Genomic DNA, 18862 nt, shown 5'->3' on the forward strand with positions numbered 1-18862 from the left:
AACACCACAACAATGCCATGAACAAACAATTTCTTATTAATGAAAGGAATCAAACATTGACAGCACAATGTAGGCTGAAAAGACTAAAAAGTAAACACCAAATACAACATCCATTTTTTTTTTTAATAAGAAGTAAGCTTCATAGCACAATGCTTAGTTTTTACAACAAAATTTGAATGTTCCTTGAAAGCCTAAAAAGTGAGTACAAATAAACCTCACCCTTTCAATGTGTTGCAATAACATGGTTTGACCATAAGTTAAACGCCGTTATAATGAAGTGCTTGGGGCCTCCAGAATCATTCAGTACACAGGTCACTTCATTGCAAAGGTTGCCTATCGGAGCACTCGCAATGGAACAGGGATAGAATTATTCCTTCATTATACAGGTTATTTCGTTATAGAGGCATTCAACTATATTTCTTTAAAAAATTCGTTACCAAGGTTGTTTCAAGAACACAATTTAACAACAATCCACAGATGAAAATATTCACTTCAGAATATTGGCCTAACATTTTAAAGGAGTACTGACACAAATTTCGAAGTCCAGACAGCCTGTGAAATCGATTCCGGTAGACACATACACATCTACAAAATATCAATGGCAAATGTAGCTTAAAAAGAACTCAGTTTTAAAGTATGTTCATGCACAAAACTACAAACCACAGAACGTCGCAAAATTGACAACATGCCTTTGTAAGCATCCTAGAGCATAACAACAGCTCTACGTCACAAGTTTGTGTTGGCTACCCTGATCCTTGTACGTGCTCTTGCTCGTCCCACGACCTAGCCCTTTTTTGCCGCCCTCCCAGTCTTCCTCAGTTGTTAGTCGTAGTGGGATGCTCTCTGTATCGCTGCAACGGTTTCTGTCATGCTTGTTGAAAGCTCCCACACTATCTGTGTCGACTATACTGCACTGACCATGCACCAAATGCAAGTACAGCATGATGTCGGTTGCATATTGCATCATTGACTTGCACCCAACACATTCAGGACTGGGTATATGCAGAAGCGGACAGAGTTTCTGCATGTCAATAGACGCAAGAAGTGGACCCCACTGAACAGCTGCATTTGCTCCCCTCATTTAGAGCATAGAAGAATAAAAACTTATTTTACGCTTACCTCTACTTTGCCTTACTGAAAATTTCCAGAAAGGTCGCATTTAATTGTCTGGGTGGCTCATCAAAACACACAATACTCTTGCCCGATTTTCAAGAAAAATATATGATGCCTTCATCTATGGGGAAACAAGCTGTTGCCAAGACGGTGCTAGCATGGACCTATGTCGAAGCCTATCTGCAGCTGCTAAAAGCAAAGCAGTCATTCCAGCAGGGTTGCCACGTGGGAAGGACAGTTAGTTTGAATATGTCTACGCCAAAAAGTGATCTGCCATGCCTAGTATGGCGACGACTCCCATCAGCAGAAAATTGTCACTGCTAGACCACAAACCAATGACAACAACGAGGACAGACAACATGGTGCAGTATGTGCGCACATAGATGAAAAAAAAAAAACAACTAGCAACAACGAATCTTGCATGTCAATGTTCGCGCCACAGTTTTGTGCAATCGTGTCACTAGCTGCGTTTCCAAATCTACTGTTCCTTTCGTGGCTCTGACATCGAAAGTTGGGCTAGTCACAATAAAGAAGCCATTAAATAATTAACCATCATGTGCTGAAGCAAATAAGATTTCATGTTGTAATAACTGGATCATTGGCTACTTATTACAGCAGAAAAGACAAGATACAAAATGTTTGTGTCAGTGCTCTTTTAAGGCATAAAATAGAATAGCACAACAGTGTTTAACAAGAAGCAATCAGCTTCCCTTACAGATTGGATTTTGCAATTTGTGAAAACAGCTTTACAACCAAACACACAAACAAAATTTGCTTTACTCCAAACCACATGGCAACAGATATCTTGAATTCAATGCTATGAATGTGCATGAATTTGGATGCATAGATGATTTATTCAGCTTACCATCCTGCGTAGGAAAAAAGACCAGAATAAAATGACAAGCAAATGAGCCCAGGATCCGTAGTTGTCCCTTCAAACATGTTCCGGAGGTTTCCTACGTTACCTGAAACACACGAAAAATAGGAAATAAATGCTAGTGTAAAGAAAATTATAATAAGCCAATGCACCTATAAGTGCAAAACAAGTACCACCAAAAGCTGTTGAAGAATGAAGCAAATTTAAGATTAGTTACAAAGAGGTCAGCACAAGCATTTCAGCATGTGGCAACACTTCGCAAGAAACACAAATGGCACTGCCTCATACTTGGCGCTGCCCGTCTGCCACCTGTTACTCCTGAACAGTTTAATGAGCCAGCTATTCCATTCCATTCGCGAGGACAGCACAGGCACACATCACATGACTTTGATCCTGTCAAAATAGTTTGATAAACTACATTTTTTGAAGAACTAACAATATGCAAAGCTTCATAAAAGTACTATACTGCAAAGGTTGCCATCAATAACTACACATGTCTGTGGCTTGATGAAAATAAAAGCTGCACAAAAAAAGGAAAGGAACATGTACAACGAAGAAGACACCTATCTCACAACTATATCATTAAACTCTGCAGCCTGATGTGTCAAATCCATGATCTGATTATGAAGCACGCCGTAGTGAGGGCTCCAGATTATTCTGACCACATGTAGTTATCTAATGCGCACTCAATGCACAGTTACGAGCACTTTAAAACTAAATTTGCCTCCATCAAGCGGCCGAGATCGAATCTGCGGCCTCGAATGAGCTCAACAGTGCAACATCGTAGCCGTTAGGCTAAAGTGGCTGGTCTATCCCACAAGGAAAAAACATGCATGTTTGACATATATATTGTACAGCTACATTAGCACCAGCAGTTAGAAACTCATTCACACTTCAAAACACCAAAAATAAACTTGCCTAACACAATGAAAGCAAACTGTTTCAAATGGTACTAGACAAGTATTTAGAGAACGCTAGGAAGTAGGACACTAAAAATTATGTAATAATAATAATAATAATAATAATAATAATAATAATAATAATAATAATAATAATAATAATAATAATAATAATAATAATAATAACAACAACAACAACAACACCTTTAAGGAGCTAAACATAAGGGTTTGTATAAAGGGCACATGTAGAGCCACTACTCAGCTTAAACAACTTCAACATTTACCAAATATGCAATGTATATGATAAATTCGGGTTTAAAAAAATGTGTTTTTATGTGCCAAAACCACTTTCTGATTATGAGGCACACCGTAGTGGGGCACTCCGGAAATTTGGACCACCTGGGGTTCTTTGACGTGCACCTAAATCTAAGTACACGGGTGTTTTCGCATTTCACCCCCATTGAAATGCGGCCGCCGTGGCCGGGATTTGATCCTGCAACCTCGTGCATAGCAGCCCAACCAACACCATAGCCACTAGCAACCAGGGCGGGTCAACAAATGCGGATATCTCTTATGTGAGCATTAGAGAAGCTCTAACAACAGTGACTCACAAATAAGGGGAGGCAAGGGGGGGTTGTAAAAGAATAATATAATATAATATATTTATATATATACCAGGTGTGTCAGTGAACACTTTCAAAAATTTTTAGCAATTGCCAGTTGCATCACTAAGTTTTTAGCTCATTACCTTATGGCACACATTGCAATTTACAAATTCTAGCCAGGGAGCCCACAAGGCAGATCCACTTATAATAAATTCTCAGGATGACACTTATTTTAAGATATTAATTCTCAAACTGCGCAGAAATGCATTGGCGTTCCAGTTACTTGAGTGCTTCAATGCATGTTAAGAAAGTAAGTGGAACAACAGTGCATTTTTGCTGCAAGCTTGACGGCGCATATCTCGTAAATGGCATCATCCACACAATACTCTTCAAGTGGATATGCCTTGCAGTCTCACCCACTATAATTTGTAAAGTGCACAATGTGTCATAAGGTAGTTAGAGTAGACTGGCTCATGGACTAGAATTGTGCTAGCTGCCACAGGCAATTCTTAAAAAATTTTGAAAGTGTTTGCTGAAACACCCTGTATTTTGGATCACTCTGACAAAGCCTGGTCCACCAGCCAATTAAACATTGGTAAACAAGAATTTTCATATGCGTGTTCTCTCCACTGTGTGTGTGTGTGTGTGTGCGCGTGCACCAAAACTTCCAAAACCTCCCCAGACATTGTTTTCAAACAACCCATAAGCGTACTGGGCTGCTCTTGCTGCAGAAGTTTGTTAAGTGCTTAACTTGCTCTTTATCAAAGGAGCCTTGCAATACTTCTCTTTGATAATAATAGTCGCCACAATGCACTCGCCCTGTTCTTATCAAGTGTGTTCGGGAAGAGGCACATTGTAGAATGATTTAATTCTTCCTTCCTGGCCATCCAGCGCGTCCGCGATCGGGCCAGCAGACTAGATCTGTCAGTCCCGTCGTGGGATTAGCCGGGTGCGCCTTTTATCGCGTTTTGCTGGACCAAATAAAAGTTTATTCACTCACTCACTCATTCATTCTTCCTCTAAAGGGGCTGTCTACCACTGAGGAGATGTATCTGGATTGTGGTGGGAATGAGAAGATTATGTGTCATATTGATGGAAACGAGCATGCTTTTATCCCGTAAACAAGGAAATATATCTTTAATTTGGCTCCAAGAGTGGTGCAAGGACAACATGTGGCATCGCCCGATGGTGAAACAGTGTAACCAATTCGTGTATCGTCACGTAACCAAAAAGCCGTGCAGGAAATTATTTCGCTTAGATACAATATTGTATTGTCTGAAATTGTATTTTACGTGCTTCTGTTTGCTTTTATTTATGTGAGAGAGTACTTTCTTGTTTCCAGCTAGTGCGTGTTAAAAAATGACACCGCCTAGTGGAAATGAACGGCATTAGAGTGATTGGAGCGGTGCATTAATGTGTGGCTTCCGAGATTGCTCTCGCAACTAGTATCAGTGTTGTCGGCATCAGTACACAAATTTAAAGAGACTGACAACCAATTTTCGTGGCACCCTTTTTTTTTTGTGCTATGGAAAGCTTACCAGTCAGAGTGCCTAATCATGAAATGCTAATGTGGAAAACGCCGTGGAACATTTTTTACCAGAATTTTTCTATCTGCAGTGAGGATGTAGTCGTTCAGTGGAAGTATTCTAAAGACAGTGATAGGTGAGCGCGATAGCAATTCTACGCTGGCATTTGTTGGAGGCAGATGACAAGTGTGGCCGTGCTGTAACAAAGTATGACCTTGTCTATGAAGTTGATGTTCCTGCCATTCATGTTTTCTGAATTGTTAAATTGTTGATACGATGATAACTGTGTTTTCGCAGTTTCCTGTCCAATTGCTTTGGTATTTAACCAGTCAAAATGAAGCTAATTCGATCAAAACGAAACAATGCCTTTACACGTGATATGGAGTTCACCGTGTTGCCATAGCCGTGCATGTGTTTTGATTTTCGTAGCATAGAATAATGCTTGAGTGTCTAATGATATAACAACTGCAATTTTAAGCAATAATTATGATGTACTTAATAACAGTCGACTTACGTACAGTAATCTCATAGAATACATCCGAAGTACCAAGATTTCACCACCAGGTCTCGCCAGTTGTTTTTGAGACTTTCTTTGCCAATGTAAAATTATAATTCCTACTTAAATCGCAAACAGCTTGATGGATTCCATCACTACAAATGGTGATCATTTCATTTCCATTCACATCTCACAACACATTCTGGCCTGTTGTCAGTCCCCTTAAGAAGAGACTACACAGATCGAAAAATTGTTTTAAATTTCTCTACTCAATTTCCATAGAAACCACTGCATGTTTAGACACTTCGAATGGTACGCTTTCGGGTGTACTATAATATGGAAGATCCTTGCAAAAAGAGTAGACAGTCCATTACACCGAACATAATTGCACATGAGTCTAAAAGAGGAGAAGTGAACTTACCTTGACCAAGGTGCACAAAGCCTGCGATAATGATGATGACCAAAGCGATGACCTTAGCAAACATGAGGGAGTCTTGAACAAATGTTGCCCACTTGACATTGTAGCAGTTGATAAAGGTAAGTAAACCTATGAAAAGAAGAAAAAAATGGGGGGGGGGGGGGGTGAGTGACAATGCTACTATCAAACATGCTTAAATCAGAATACATATGCTGCTTAGGAAGGCACAACGATAATTCAGGTTGAGTACACATTTACATAATAGCCGACGTGTAATAACTGTTCTCATGCCGAAAATGATGCAATAAACCATACCATTGTTCCACGCCTGCACTTAAAAGCTATGCGAGGGAGCAAGGTGACGTTACCAGGGTCTCCTAACATGTACAGTAAATCCATGAGGAGAAATATGCAGACCGAGGCTGTGTTCGCGCGCCTCATCAGAGGACCTTCGTGCATCAAAATGCGCGTTATCGCGTTACGGACATGCGAGCATCGAGCAGGGGCATCGGCAGTGAACGGCGCACGCCATGACAGTCGACACAGCACAATGGTAGGCAACTGCTTCCCTCTTTTCCTACACCGCTGATACTACCAAATCAATTTATTGAATCGCGACGTACCGCAGTCCGTAATATTATGCTTAACGAGAAAATGAGCGCGATATTACGGCAGCTTCCGGCGAGATTCACTGTGAATCAAAGAAGAAGAAACTTGGCATACCGTGAGCAGAATAACTTATGCATGTTAGAGTAAATCGAGAAAGATCCACGGATTCTGCAACCTAGTTGCAAAAATAAGTCACACTACGAGTGACGGCGTTGCTGTTTATCTAAAACCTACGTTGTGCTTACATAAGACAATGGCCGCTAAGAGCCTGAGAGCCAAGGGAGGCGGGATGCATTCCACGTCATTGTAGAACGGTCGTAGCAGGTAGTTCGCAAACGTGAGCGCCACGACAGCATTGCTAGCCGGCTGAACTATTACGAGATTCGTCCAGAGTTGAAGAAACGCGGCGAAAGGCCCAAATGCAGCCGCGATGTAAGCGTAGTCTCCTCCTGACTTTGGAATCATGGTGCCCAGTTCAGTGTAACATAGTGCCCCAATGAAACAGGCAGCGCCCGAAAGTACCCACACGATCAAAGACATGCCCACGGATCCGGCATAACGGACAACGCCAGCAGGCGACACGAAAATGCCGGCCCCGACAATCGTGCCAACGATCATCGATACGCCATTGGCAAGACCGAGCTTCTTCTTGAGCTGCACAGCATTTGGTGATCCATGGCTGCCTGAAGGCGATTCGTGCTGAATGCTAGGAGACTTGGGCAGAAGGGGCGACGTTTCGCTCGGACGCTTGCTCCGGGCCATTATTTCAGGCACGCGCCAGCCGAATGCTGGGCAGAAAGTGCTGAACCAGTGGCGCTGCTCGGGGCGAGTGCAGCGAAAGGCGACGATAGGGCTAAACACACATAGCTCCGAGCGTCGCTGGACGATGTTCCGATCGCAACGACCTAAGGATACACCCGTTCCTTACAAGGAATAAACGGCCGAAGACTAGGTCCGTCTGGCCACTGATAGGTTTTACACCTGACTTTGGCCACTGCCTTTCCGCTCATGGTTGAGCCTGCATAACAAAGATAAAGCGATAACGACAACAGCCATAAAACTAAGCCCCAAAATTGCAGCGTAGCGACCGATAATTTTCATGCGACGCTATTCAATAAAAAAAAAATTAAAAACGACGTAAGAACAGACTTTCGAAACCGAGATCACCCTTTCAACTGAGGGGTTTCTTATATATGTCTTTTTGTTTTTTGCGCGGGCGTTATTCAGCCGTTTGCTTCGTTACCATTACCAGCAACAGGCAACCGGAAATGTTAGGTCACACCATTTGCCAAAACACGAAGACACTGCGTTTCAGTGGCTAGACTGCTCAATATTTTACCGTAGTCGATGACGCAGCACGTCCCCACTAAACCAAGACGGTATATAGACCGCAAACGTATGCGTGAGGACAGAATATGCTTCGATGACTTTCGAAATGCAAATGGAACTGAAGAGGAAGCTTTAGCTCGGTCCCAACTCCGATTCTGTCTATTCAAATACATGTAAAACGCAGAAACGTTTCTCTGAGATAACCACTGGGCCGATTTTAATAAATTTATTGAACTTGAGAGAGAATGTTAATTTCTAGTGACTGTTGGAAGCGGAATTTTCGTTTAGAGTCCAAAATTTTAAAAAGAACGTTCGAAAATAGGTAAGACTGAAAAAATTGGAAGCACGAAGTTTACGAATTCGTAGCTCTGCGCTAAGAACAGATATCGCAGTTCTGTAAACTGCATCCAAAGCGAACAAATTTGATTTATGAATTTACATCTAGTGTGAATTTGTTGCATTGTTTGCAAGGGTTTTGCAAAAGTCCTACTCATATAAAAGTGGTCTATTATTCGAGAGCCATATATAATACACCACTTTCGTTCGCTTTAGATGAAAGATACATTCTACAGAAATGTGATATCGTTTCTTATAGCTGAGTTACAGAGTTGTAAACTTCATAGTGCCGTTTTCTGAAAATATGCGATTTTCAACAATTGTTATAAAGAAATTGACGGCATAAATCGTAACTTCGCTACCAACACTCACTAGATTTTAACTTTTTCTTTTAAATGCAACAAACCTAGCTCATCAAATTTGGTGCAGTGGTTGCCGAGAAAGACGATTTCTGCTTTTCCGTGTATTTAGATAAGAACCCCCGAGCTAAAGCTTTCTGCTCAACACGCTGCGGTGGCTTAGCGGCTACGGTGCTGCGCTGCTAAGCACCAAGTCGCGGGATAAAACCCCGGCCGCATTTCCATGGAGGCGAAATGCAAAAAATGTCCATGTCCCGTGCGTTGGGGGCACGTTAAAGACAAAGTCAAAATTCATCCGCAGTTCCCCCCTATGGCGTGCCTCATAATCAAATCGTGGTTTTGGAACGTAAAACCCCGCAATTCAAGCCATGCTCAGTAAGGATATACGGTTGCCAAAAACCAGCACACAAGATGGAAGGCGATAAGGCCACGTCACCCGCTGTTAAGACGCATCTCAAATTGACGAAGCTCCACCTGTAATATAACCTGCAATATATTTCGTTCTAGTCTTAGTAATAAGTCAATCAATCATGGTGGCTTATTTAATATGCCCAGGAACGGCAAACTACTAAAGCAACGATAATATAGCGCCACCCACACACGCGCGCCACACGCAGGCACGTACACCACAAACATCTTTGGAAAACATCAGAAAGTATAAATAGCGCACGCGATATAATACATATAGTCGCCAATATCATTATCAATTAACAAAATTTTAGTGCCTTTTACACAATGTCTTTAGGGGGAACTAGTAATTGCAGAATGCAGTTAGGTGGCACTCATAGGCATAGCGTTTTGCTCGAACATGGTGTTATAGCACCACTTTCGAGAAGTACGAACTTAGAATCTGCTGTGAAACGCATTGCTGCTCCACTTAACAGTTTTCGGTAATGTATTTTTGTTACACAGCGCGAAAACGTTAACTGATATTATATGCTATAGAAAACACTGCGTACGCATTGCCTTAGACACGATGCTGGTACCATCGCGTCTAATAGACGCTGTAGGTGCACGACTTTTTCGATAGGCCGACTGACTGTTAGTGGAATAAATCAGATTGTTTTTGTTAACTTACAATGTAACAAAGAAACATTTCGAATTAGAAATTACCGTCTGTTTTAACGCAACTGCAAAAGAAACCATTAACCTGAAAGTTTTGGCTAGTTGGTTATTCATATTCAGGCGGGAACCTGCATATGTATCTACCTGATGTATGAACACGGACACAATGAAGACAGGAAAAATCCGAGGACACCTAAGCACTTCTTATGAGCTGTAAATGCGAGAGCATTATTGTCCAAATGAACGCCGCTGAGCGGTCCTTCGAGTTATTTCCTCCTGGGCAAGCGAGCGCGTTGAGACGCTTGGCCAACGCCTCTAGACAGCACAAGGCAGGAGCACTTCGATCCGTGACGTCATGCTACCCAGCGCGATTGGATTGGAAAAACTTTAATCTGCCATAGAATCTAATGGGGACGCTCCCGAGTAAGCCGCCGTGACTTTGGCGTCACCGCTTACCTCACGCCAGGCTTGGCAATGGAAATTTCGGTCCAAGTAGCATGATGTCATAAAGCATAATGCACAGTGCTGTGCCACACTGCGTGCCTTCATCGAGGCAACGGGCGCTCCCCCCTTTCCCACCCCTCGTTCTTCTGAAGTGGTTAACCTTGTGACAACCTGCAAACTCCTCGAAATTGCCAGCCCATTCCATGGGTCGAACTGAGGATTTCGGGGCACTTTGCACTTTGCTGAGCTAAACTGCGATAGGCGAAAGCCTATCTATGACTGCCTCTGTTGCTGTTGTCTGAGCTGTTCTGCGAAGTTCGAACGGACGCCGCCGTGGCCGCCAGCATGGGATGCAATCACAGCTGCAAAGTTTGTCCGTTTGTCGCCGATGTGCGCGCACACCCACGCGCATGTCCGCGCTCTCCCACGCGCCCACTCGCACAGCGCTACTGGCATGGCGCCTCCTCTCCTTGCTCCCCTCGCCAGTGATCACCGCTTTCCTGCGTCCACCACGGACTGCGCGCGGACACTCATGAGCCACTAAAGGCTTACGCCTTAATATTCTACAGAACTGCTGTCCCCTTGCCGTGGAGACAGTGGTATGTAGCTTGGACTTCTTCCGCGACGAAAGAGGAAGGCGACGCGGTTCACGTCAGCACCGGTCTCGTCTCGTTCCTGCCAAAGGGATTTAAGGCAGAACCGACCCATGGTTAGAGAGAGAGTCGCCACCAGGCGCCCCGTCGGTGTGGTGCGCTTTAAGGCACCGCTACCTGTATGCTATTACCTGCTATATGTACATACTGTATAAAGGTTTTCGTCTCCTCTTCGTCTGCTTCAAGAGTCCGCCTCTCGTCTTCGACTTCGAGCCGCAATAACAGGCGTGCTATCTACGAGGCACTGGTTAAGCCCAGTGAGTAAGAGACTCAGGTTCTGTGCTTGCGGTCGTACGTTCGAAACTCGAAATTGTTCGAAACTTATTACCGCCAACATTTTTCCTTTTCGAGATTATTCTGTATTTTTGTACATTAATTTTTCCTTTAGAATTTATAGATTTTTTATATACATTAATTTCTTCATAGCGATTACCGAGGCGCAGTTAGAATGCAGGCGAGAGCTTGCGCGGACAAAGAACGCGGGGATAACACAGGCTTCCGAGAGCGAGGCTGATGTGGCGTCGCGGCAATGCCCTCCCCCTTCCCCCCTCACGCAACACCTGGCACGCCAGCTCCTGCAGCAAGTGTTTTCGCCCGCTCTGCTCCGTCGAGGCGCGCAAGTCACATGGCGTCGCAGCCAATGTGAATTTAGGTGCCACCTCGCTGCTACAGACGCCGGCTTTTTCGCTCAATGGGCCATTTGATGTTTTCGCATCAAAACGACACGTTGCGCTGATTGACACTTTATCCATTTTTGCGACAGGCAGACGTTTAATACGCTGGAACCCTTCGTCAAATGCAGAAAAACACCAAAACATAAAAAGAGAGGCAGGGAGCGGTCACACACAACGGTGAATTGAATTGCATTCTCGGGTTTTACGTGCCAAACCCACAATCTGATTATGAGGCAGGCCGTAGTGGGGGTCTCCGAATTAATTTTGACCCCCTGGTAATTTTTAACATGCCCCCACTGCACGGGACATTTCGCCCCCATCGACATGCGGCCGCCGCAGCTAGGATTCGATCACACAACGAACGGTATAAGCACTGGGAAAATGCGGCTCAGGGAAATGCTCAGGAGAGGAGCACGCGAGCGAAACGTTTCTAGAAAAAAAATACTATTTCTCGGTGCGTATAAGGTTGCAATTGAGCACTCAACTCGTTAGCCCCGTACAGCTGACAAAACTGAAAAATGCAGCCAAATTTGCCGCACTCAAGTGGCCGAAAACAAACTGCGAGGCGCGCAAAAGGTTTGTATCGATATATGCAGTATAATTAGCATGTTTTAGGGCACTTATATAACAACTCTTCAGTATTGATTTCCTACGATAAAATCACACCATGCCCATCCTTTGATCGCTACTATATTATTGACAGGACACATATGAAACTATCACTGCACTCCGTGCTTTGCCCAGCTCTCACGTTTAATAATGAGGCCACAAATAACGTCTAGTGTGGAAAGAGTGACAAATAGAGAAGTGATTAGATAAATGTCGAACACATGGTAACGGTAAATTACTTCTCCGCCGAGTCTGATGTGCAGCTTTGTCTATATTTTTTTTGCCAACTATTCTTACCAAGCGCGGAATTATCATCCGGTCACATGCTCTTCTATTCACTTTTAGCGCGTAAAATGCACGAGGTCAAAGAGGAGCGTCTCACAAGGTCAAGAAGGTTTACTCTCTCGCTCGACAGCAGAAGACGCTGCCAACCCACTTAGTTGGAATTGCGAAAAATATACGGGCACCTCTTGAAGGAACAGAGCGCCGCCTCACAGCGTTCACAGAGGGACGTGCATCTATAGATGTCGCCACATCCGGGTTGGTTATGGTCTGATCTGATGCAATGTATAAGATGCAGCTACAGAAGACGCGCTTAGCCATGAACTCATGTACGATGACCTGTGCTTTTATTTTAACAAATTTAAAAGTAGATGTTGCAGTTACATTTGATTACGCTTAACTTTCGCCACGGTATCGCACATTTTGGTGAGCATTGGTAAATACTACAGAAAATAGTAATAATTGGAGTTTGTCCAGATGTGAACGTAAAGAAGTCTGATGATTATGGTGTAATACTGTACTCTTAGCATGCCTAGTTCGCCCCCCCCCCCACATAAATTAAAAAAGTAATTCGCACACTTCGCTATCGGACAGGTGAACTGCTGAATAGATGAAATATATTTTGAAAATGGCTGAGAAATAATTTCAAGGAAAATAGATGGGCAGCTAAGGTATTTTGGCACTTCTACAGGAAAAACGGCCGCTCACAGTGGAGAAAAGGAACTATGAGCCTGACCACTAAACATTAAGTTAACGGCGTACAATACAAAGGTGGTTAAAGGCAAATTTGGAGATGCAGAAACAACATACTAGATAAGTGCGACGGAGAAGTCAGCGATGGAAATATACCAAACATCAAAGAATGAAGCCAAACAGAGAAGCTTTACACTAAATCAAAGGACGGTGCACTACTGTTCTAAGCAAGATCACAGTGTTTCAGAACACGGTGTTATAGGGGAAAATATGCCGATGACGACTACACCTCCGTAGTACGTGAAGCTAGCGCAGAAACCATCGGACATATTTTGCTAGCATGTCGCAGCATCATTACAGATGTAAATGAAAACGTGGCTACCCTGCCTGATGTTTTGGGTTTTAATGATATAATAGAGGACGGAGAAAACTTTATTATGGTCCTGCAGGACGCGCTTAACGAGTAGCGGGCGTCTCCCAAGTAGGGACCGACAGGGAGCACCTGGCGGTCGCTTCACGGGCCTGCTGGACGGCCCACTGCTGGTCGGCGAGTAGTGAGCTTCTGAAGGACTTCTTCCACTTGTCCGATGTAGAGTCGGGAAGAGTGCTTCTACACTCGCAGAGCACGTGTGCGAGTGTTGCCGTGTCCCCGCACGAGGAGCACGTGTCGCTGGGGTACGCGTCGGGATAGAAAACGTGTAATTTGACAGGGTTTTGGTACATATAGTAGAGGAAAACTTAACGAAACTGCGGTGGAAAGTATACAGGGTGTCCCACCTAACTTTGGCCAGAGATTAAAAATATGCAAATGTCGCGTAACTGGACAGAACAAAAGTAATATTGTTTGCCGTCGCTCGGAGATACTGAACCTATTTTTTTCCATTCCGCCTAACTACATAATTAGTCTTAATTAATCAACTTCTAAAATATTATAATTATATGAAAAGTTTCAATGAGAAAATTGTAGAGCGGCATGAAAAACTCCCGATACACCTTTCTCTATCTAGTTTCATAACCAGTATGTTGCTTTGAGACTATATAAATTTATTTGATTTCTTGACGTCAATTTTCAGCCGCCGCGCTCTATATTTCCGGAAGTTTCTGCGGCGTACGGCGAACTCATATCGCGAAGAAAACCAGACAACGCGTTCAGACTCGACGCAGCGAAAATTAGAGATGCAGCGAGAAGCAGGACATCAAGTTCACAGCCGGTTCTTTTCTTACGCCAGATTAGAAAAGACTGTACACTCTCCAGAAACATGTAAACTCAAGATGAGTAGCCTCACGTGACACCACTACTTCGATATGCTGAGTGAAGAGCCTTTTGTTCCGTTCGTGAAATGGGAGTTCTGCGAAAATCTGCAAAGTGCGGGAAGATTCAGGAAAATGAAATTTGACATGCACCTGAAAGTAGCTCAAAGCTAATTAGATATATATCTTGAGGCAGCCCCTTCATATCAAGATGGTGACAGGAGGTGTCACCTATGTATAGCTGTAAAAAGAAATTCACGTGACCTAAGTTTCCTTCATGCCCTGACAGATGTATTCTATCACCATTCTCCACCAATCTTCCAGCCTCATCCTGCTTATCTAAACCTTTTGCATGCTAAACTAACAGCCATGGCTTTTAAATCCCAATACTCCTATAGGGTCTCTGTGAGTGCCTCGTCAATCTGGGACTGAAGAGAATTATTTAAGCTTTATTAGAATAGGTTCAGTCGTTGCTCTGAGTTGCATCCATCGGCGACCAATATCTTACATTGTGAAACGTTTGCCTGCAGCATTTTGTTCTTAAGCACCTTGCATCAGCTTTAAAAAATGCAGCGCGCCTATTTGAGTTGTGAAAAAAAAAAGATGTTTCTTTCTTAATGTCCTCTCTAGTCGTCCTGCCTTGTCGGTGTGAAAATATTACGGGACACATAATCTGGCGAAAACGTTAATATTTCCACAGCCTGGGCCATGCAGTACGGCATTTGTATTTTCAGTCTGTAATCAAACAACGTAGTATTGCAAGGTTTAACTGAGTGCGGGCACAAACTTTCTGAGATTAAACTTTTTCGCAGAATCTGCGCCCCGTCAACTTTTGACACCGGTTGTAAATGTCTGGTAATCGCACGAGGAATGCGAAGGTTGTGGGATCCTTCCCCACCTGCGGCAAGTTCTTTATTCGTCCACTTTCATTTCCATTAATTTATCGATTCGTTATATCTCTTATTAAGCACAAGTAATTTCCCTTATGTTATATATATATATATATATATATATATATATATATATATATATATATATATATATATATATATATATATATATATATATATATGCGGTGTGTGTATGTGTGTGTGGAAGTAACAGGTATTTCGTGCTCCCCCTTTGACACCCGTATTTACTTGCAAGCCGCCGTGTTCGGCACCCAGTAACTAACACTTCGCCGATACAGGTATACCTGAAAACTCTTGGCGCCCATCGCTTAACTTCCACTTGCTTGAGCCGTCCTTCACACTGCGCTGAAGCTTTCTTTTTGTCACACACACACAAAAAAAAAACAAGAAAGGTTGCGCTTCATTTTCTTCGTGAAAACGAGGACTTGAAAGAATGCTTCACCAATATAAAGTGATTTAGTGGTACTCTTTAGTGCCTCTTAAGCTAGGCCGGAAGCATACGAGCGATAAGTTATTTTACACGGCCGCCCTACTCCAGGACAGAGGACGTTGCGCTGATATTGCCGCACACGTACATTTTGCTGCTAGCGAACGTGCTGCCGTCAACAGAAAGACGGCGTATTGCGCAAGGCGGTATCTTTCCGGCGCGTCCGACCACGCGCCCGCGCCGAAGGATGCCAGCGTTTAAGCTCGTCCAGTGGGTTTATTTCGCCCTTTGTAAAAGCGGTCCTACGACGCCCGCTTTGAGCAAAGGACCCCACAGAGAAGCCCCATCGGACGTCGTAACCTTGACGCAAGGCACCCACTTGAACCACTGCTCTTGAAAAGCAGTTCCCCGAAAGACTGTGCCTTTCAAAGAATAATAATAAGAAGAAAACGAGAGAGAGAGAGAGAGAGAGAGAGAGAAGGAGTGAATAAGGTAAAGGTAGGGAGATTAACCAGGCTGAGCCCGGTTGGCTGTCCTGCACTGGGGAAGGGTATAGTGAAAGGCGAGAAGATGGAGAGAGATTCACAGTACGCATGGACACACATATTCTTTATTTATAATGAAGCGTTTATAGTTCAGTTCATAAATAGTACACCGAAGATGATTGTAGCCAATGTCTATCTTTTCTAGAAGAGTTTCATATTAATCAAGTACACATTAATTTCCGCGACGTCACTCTTGCTTCGACGTAACTGCTCTGAGAATGCGAATAGAAAGGACGATAAAATAATTTTCGTCGGGTGTGTTTGCACTGTAACAGAACTTCTACCGAATCACTAACGGGCTAATGCGTTCTCGTAAGCTTCTTCGCCGTTCCGCTCCCGTCACAGGTCGCGACGATTTCTCGAACGCAAGGGTCCCTAGTCTCACGACTTTTCTCCATTTCAGTAGGAGACATACATTTTAATGCACCTAATTCTCCCAGAAAAAGTCGAGTACCACAATTCCTCGACATTATTACGTGGTTGATACTGCAAATATGGCAAAAAAAAGGAAAGAAAACATAGGTAGCAAAGTCACATGCAGCTAAACCCTTCCTACTATGATTACACGCATGACAATTTCGCGACAGCAGATCATACTTGTGAAATGGCAGAACGACGCGTGATCCGACTTGTTCAGTCAACCAGTCCGCGACGTAAATGTCATCGATAGTCCATGGCCGGCGCACGAACGCTGGCTATATAACTGCTTTCTTCCCGCTTCATTCTGTATTTGAAGTTTAGACGTATCAGCTAGGCTCCGCTTGCTCTTCAAGGAGGACGTACAGCTCCCGTTCTCAAGATGCTTCGATCAGAATTGCCAGTCCTAAAGCGAATTACTGCATTGCGTATACACGAGGGCTCGCACGACGCTCTCGCAACATGCCATGTCTGTCGTCTTGCCATTGCTAGGGCTCTAAAATCATGACTGAACGTTTATATTCCCTTCGCATGTGGTTCCAATAATTATGTTCTACAGTTGGGCAAGGTTTCATGCCAACAAATGTTCCCGTGCTTACTGCCCCCCAAAGGCAGTCTTTCACAACCGCGCAGTGTTTCAGCCAAATTTCCAGGGATCTCCTCCAAAACCCTGTGAAAATTCCTCGATGTCTCTGCGCCAAATCTACAAAACTATTCGTTCGCAATCACTATGTCATGGGCCGACGTACGTCCGTCATTAATAGCATGTTCGATATCACGATTGTTCCGCGTCCGCTCTTATACCAACAGGTGCCGGCCTACTCATAAGTTACGCGCCTTGTAAATCGCATCCCGCGATCGAATCTACGTGCGTGTATAGAGGCTGTCCCAGCTAGATCACGCACTAAATCTTTAAAGAAAGCAGAGCCTGCTGCGCGGATGAAACCAACTGTTTGTTGTTAGCAGCCACATGAAGAAGCGTCCAGGAGCAGCATTCTCGGCCGATCTCTTTCGGCGATACGATATCATTCGCGAGACTTCGCGTGACGCGTCATCAGATACGCCGACGTCTGCGGGCGACAGCGTTCCGGTGTTCCTAGCACAGCGCCAAGCATGCTGTCTTGACATAGCGCCAGGAACGCAGTTGCTCGTAGACGCCGACGCCTCCGGTGCCAAGTCACGCGAAATCTTGCGGAATGTATCGTATCCCCGGAACTGATAGACAGAGAATACGACCCCAGTTTTCCCTTGCCCTAATTAGGTAATTAGAAGTGATTAACGAGCTAACTTCCTCATAACTTCCCAAGAAACGAATATTCGAACCATGCAATTGGAATCGTATTCGAATCAAGAATCCATTATTAGAAAATTGTCGAAATTCGTTTCTATTCGAATACTCGAGACTCCGAGCAACACTCCGGAGTATCGAGGGACAGAGACCGATGCATATGATGACTGCTCCGAATGACTTCGCTGCAGGAGGGCCGCCGTTGTAGTGCAGAAACCGTCAGTTTCTGGGCGAACGTGCAGGCCACATAACGCCTGCCGAATAGTATGCAGACTTTCAGTAAGCTTTTCCCACTTTTCTCATTCAACGAACACAGCAATCTACGTGCATGTGGTGATTTACTGTTCCCTTGTTTCGTTACTGTTGATGTCACTTTGCTCAATATAACTGAAGGCAGTTGATTCTCACTTACAAGTTACTTTAACGACTGGGTGTCCAAAGGCATTACATGCATGTGTAAACTAAATAAATAAATAGCTTGAATAAATAACCCAAATAAATAATAAACCGCTTCTGTTTTTTTTTTCTTGGTTTTTTTCTTTCTTTCTTTTTTTTTATGACACGGACTCCGCACAATCGGAGTCACTTGGTTCAGAAATGAGAAAACACTCGATAATCGGAGGTCGATATTTTTCTCTTTTTTTTATTTTTCGGACATTCGTATCCGATTACATTCGGAAATTTCACTAATCGAACGCTCCTAGTAATAAATAAGCTACCATTGGGTCAATAATAGGTGTTTAGGGCGCATCCGGAAACATCAGCTTCAGTTTGCAGAGCAGTATCTTTAGCGTGGCTTTTTTTTTTATTTTCCACTTCAGAAAAATGCTCGCGACATTTCCAAAACGCTTCCTGTTTACGCGCCACAGCGGCGCTACTTTCGAACATGCTACACGCAGCGAACAGCGAACAACATGGCTCTAACCACGTGGTTGTATTTATTTGACAGTGCGTTTAACTTGGTGAGGCCGCTAAACTTCTGCTAACAGAACTTCTGACATATCGGTCGTAATGCTAATTGGAACTTAGTTAATCG

The 18862-nt window shown here is 43.7% G+C and overlaps 1 protein-coding gene across 2 annotated transcripts in view; it reads right to left on the minus strand.

Moving 5' to 3' along the window:
- The window catches only part of mnd (L-type amino acid transporter minidiscs), a 118383-nt gene that overhangs the window by 58772 nt on the left and 40749 nt on the right, over positions 1-18862 (minus strand). Inside the window, exons 1-3 of one of the 2 annotated variants that reach the window (XM_065429511.2) lie at positions 6789-7583; positions 5938-6063; positions 1979-2078 (exon numbers count right to left, since the gene is read on the minus strand). In XM_065429511.2, the coding sequence (XP_065285583.1) occupies positions 1979-2078; positions 5938-6063; positions 6789-7305 (743 nt within the window). In that variant the 5' untranslated portion in view covers positions 7306-7583. Of the gene's footprint in view, positions 1-1978; positions 2079-5937; positions 6064-6788; positions 7584-18862 lie in introns of those variants that run through there. The other variant, XM_065429512.1, reaches the window with a different exon arrangement.

Source organism: Dermacentor albipictus, chromosome 1, assembly GCF_038994185.2.
Source record: "Dermacentor albipictus isolate Rhodes 1998 colony chromosome 1, USDA_Dalb.pri_finalv2, whole genome shotgun sequence".
Taxonomy (NCBI): Eukaryota; Metazoa; Arthropoda; class Arachnida; order Ixodida; family Ixodidae; genus Dermacentor; species Dermacentor albipictus.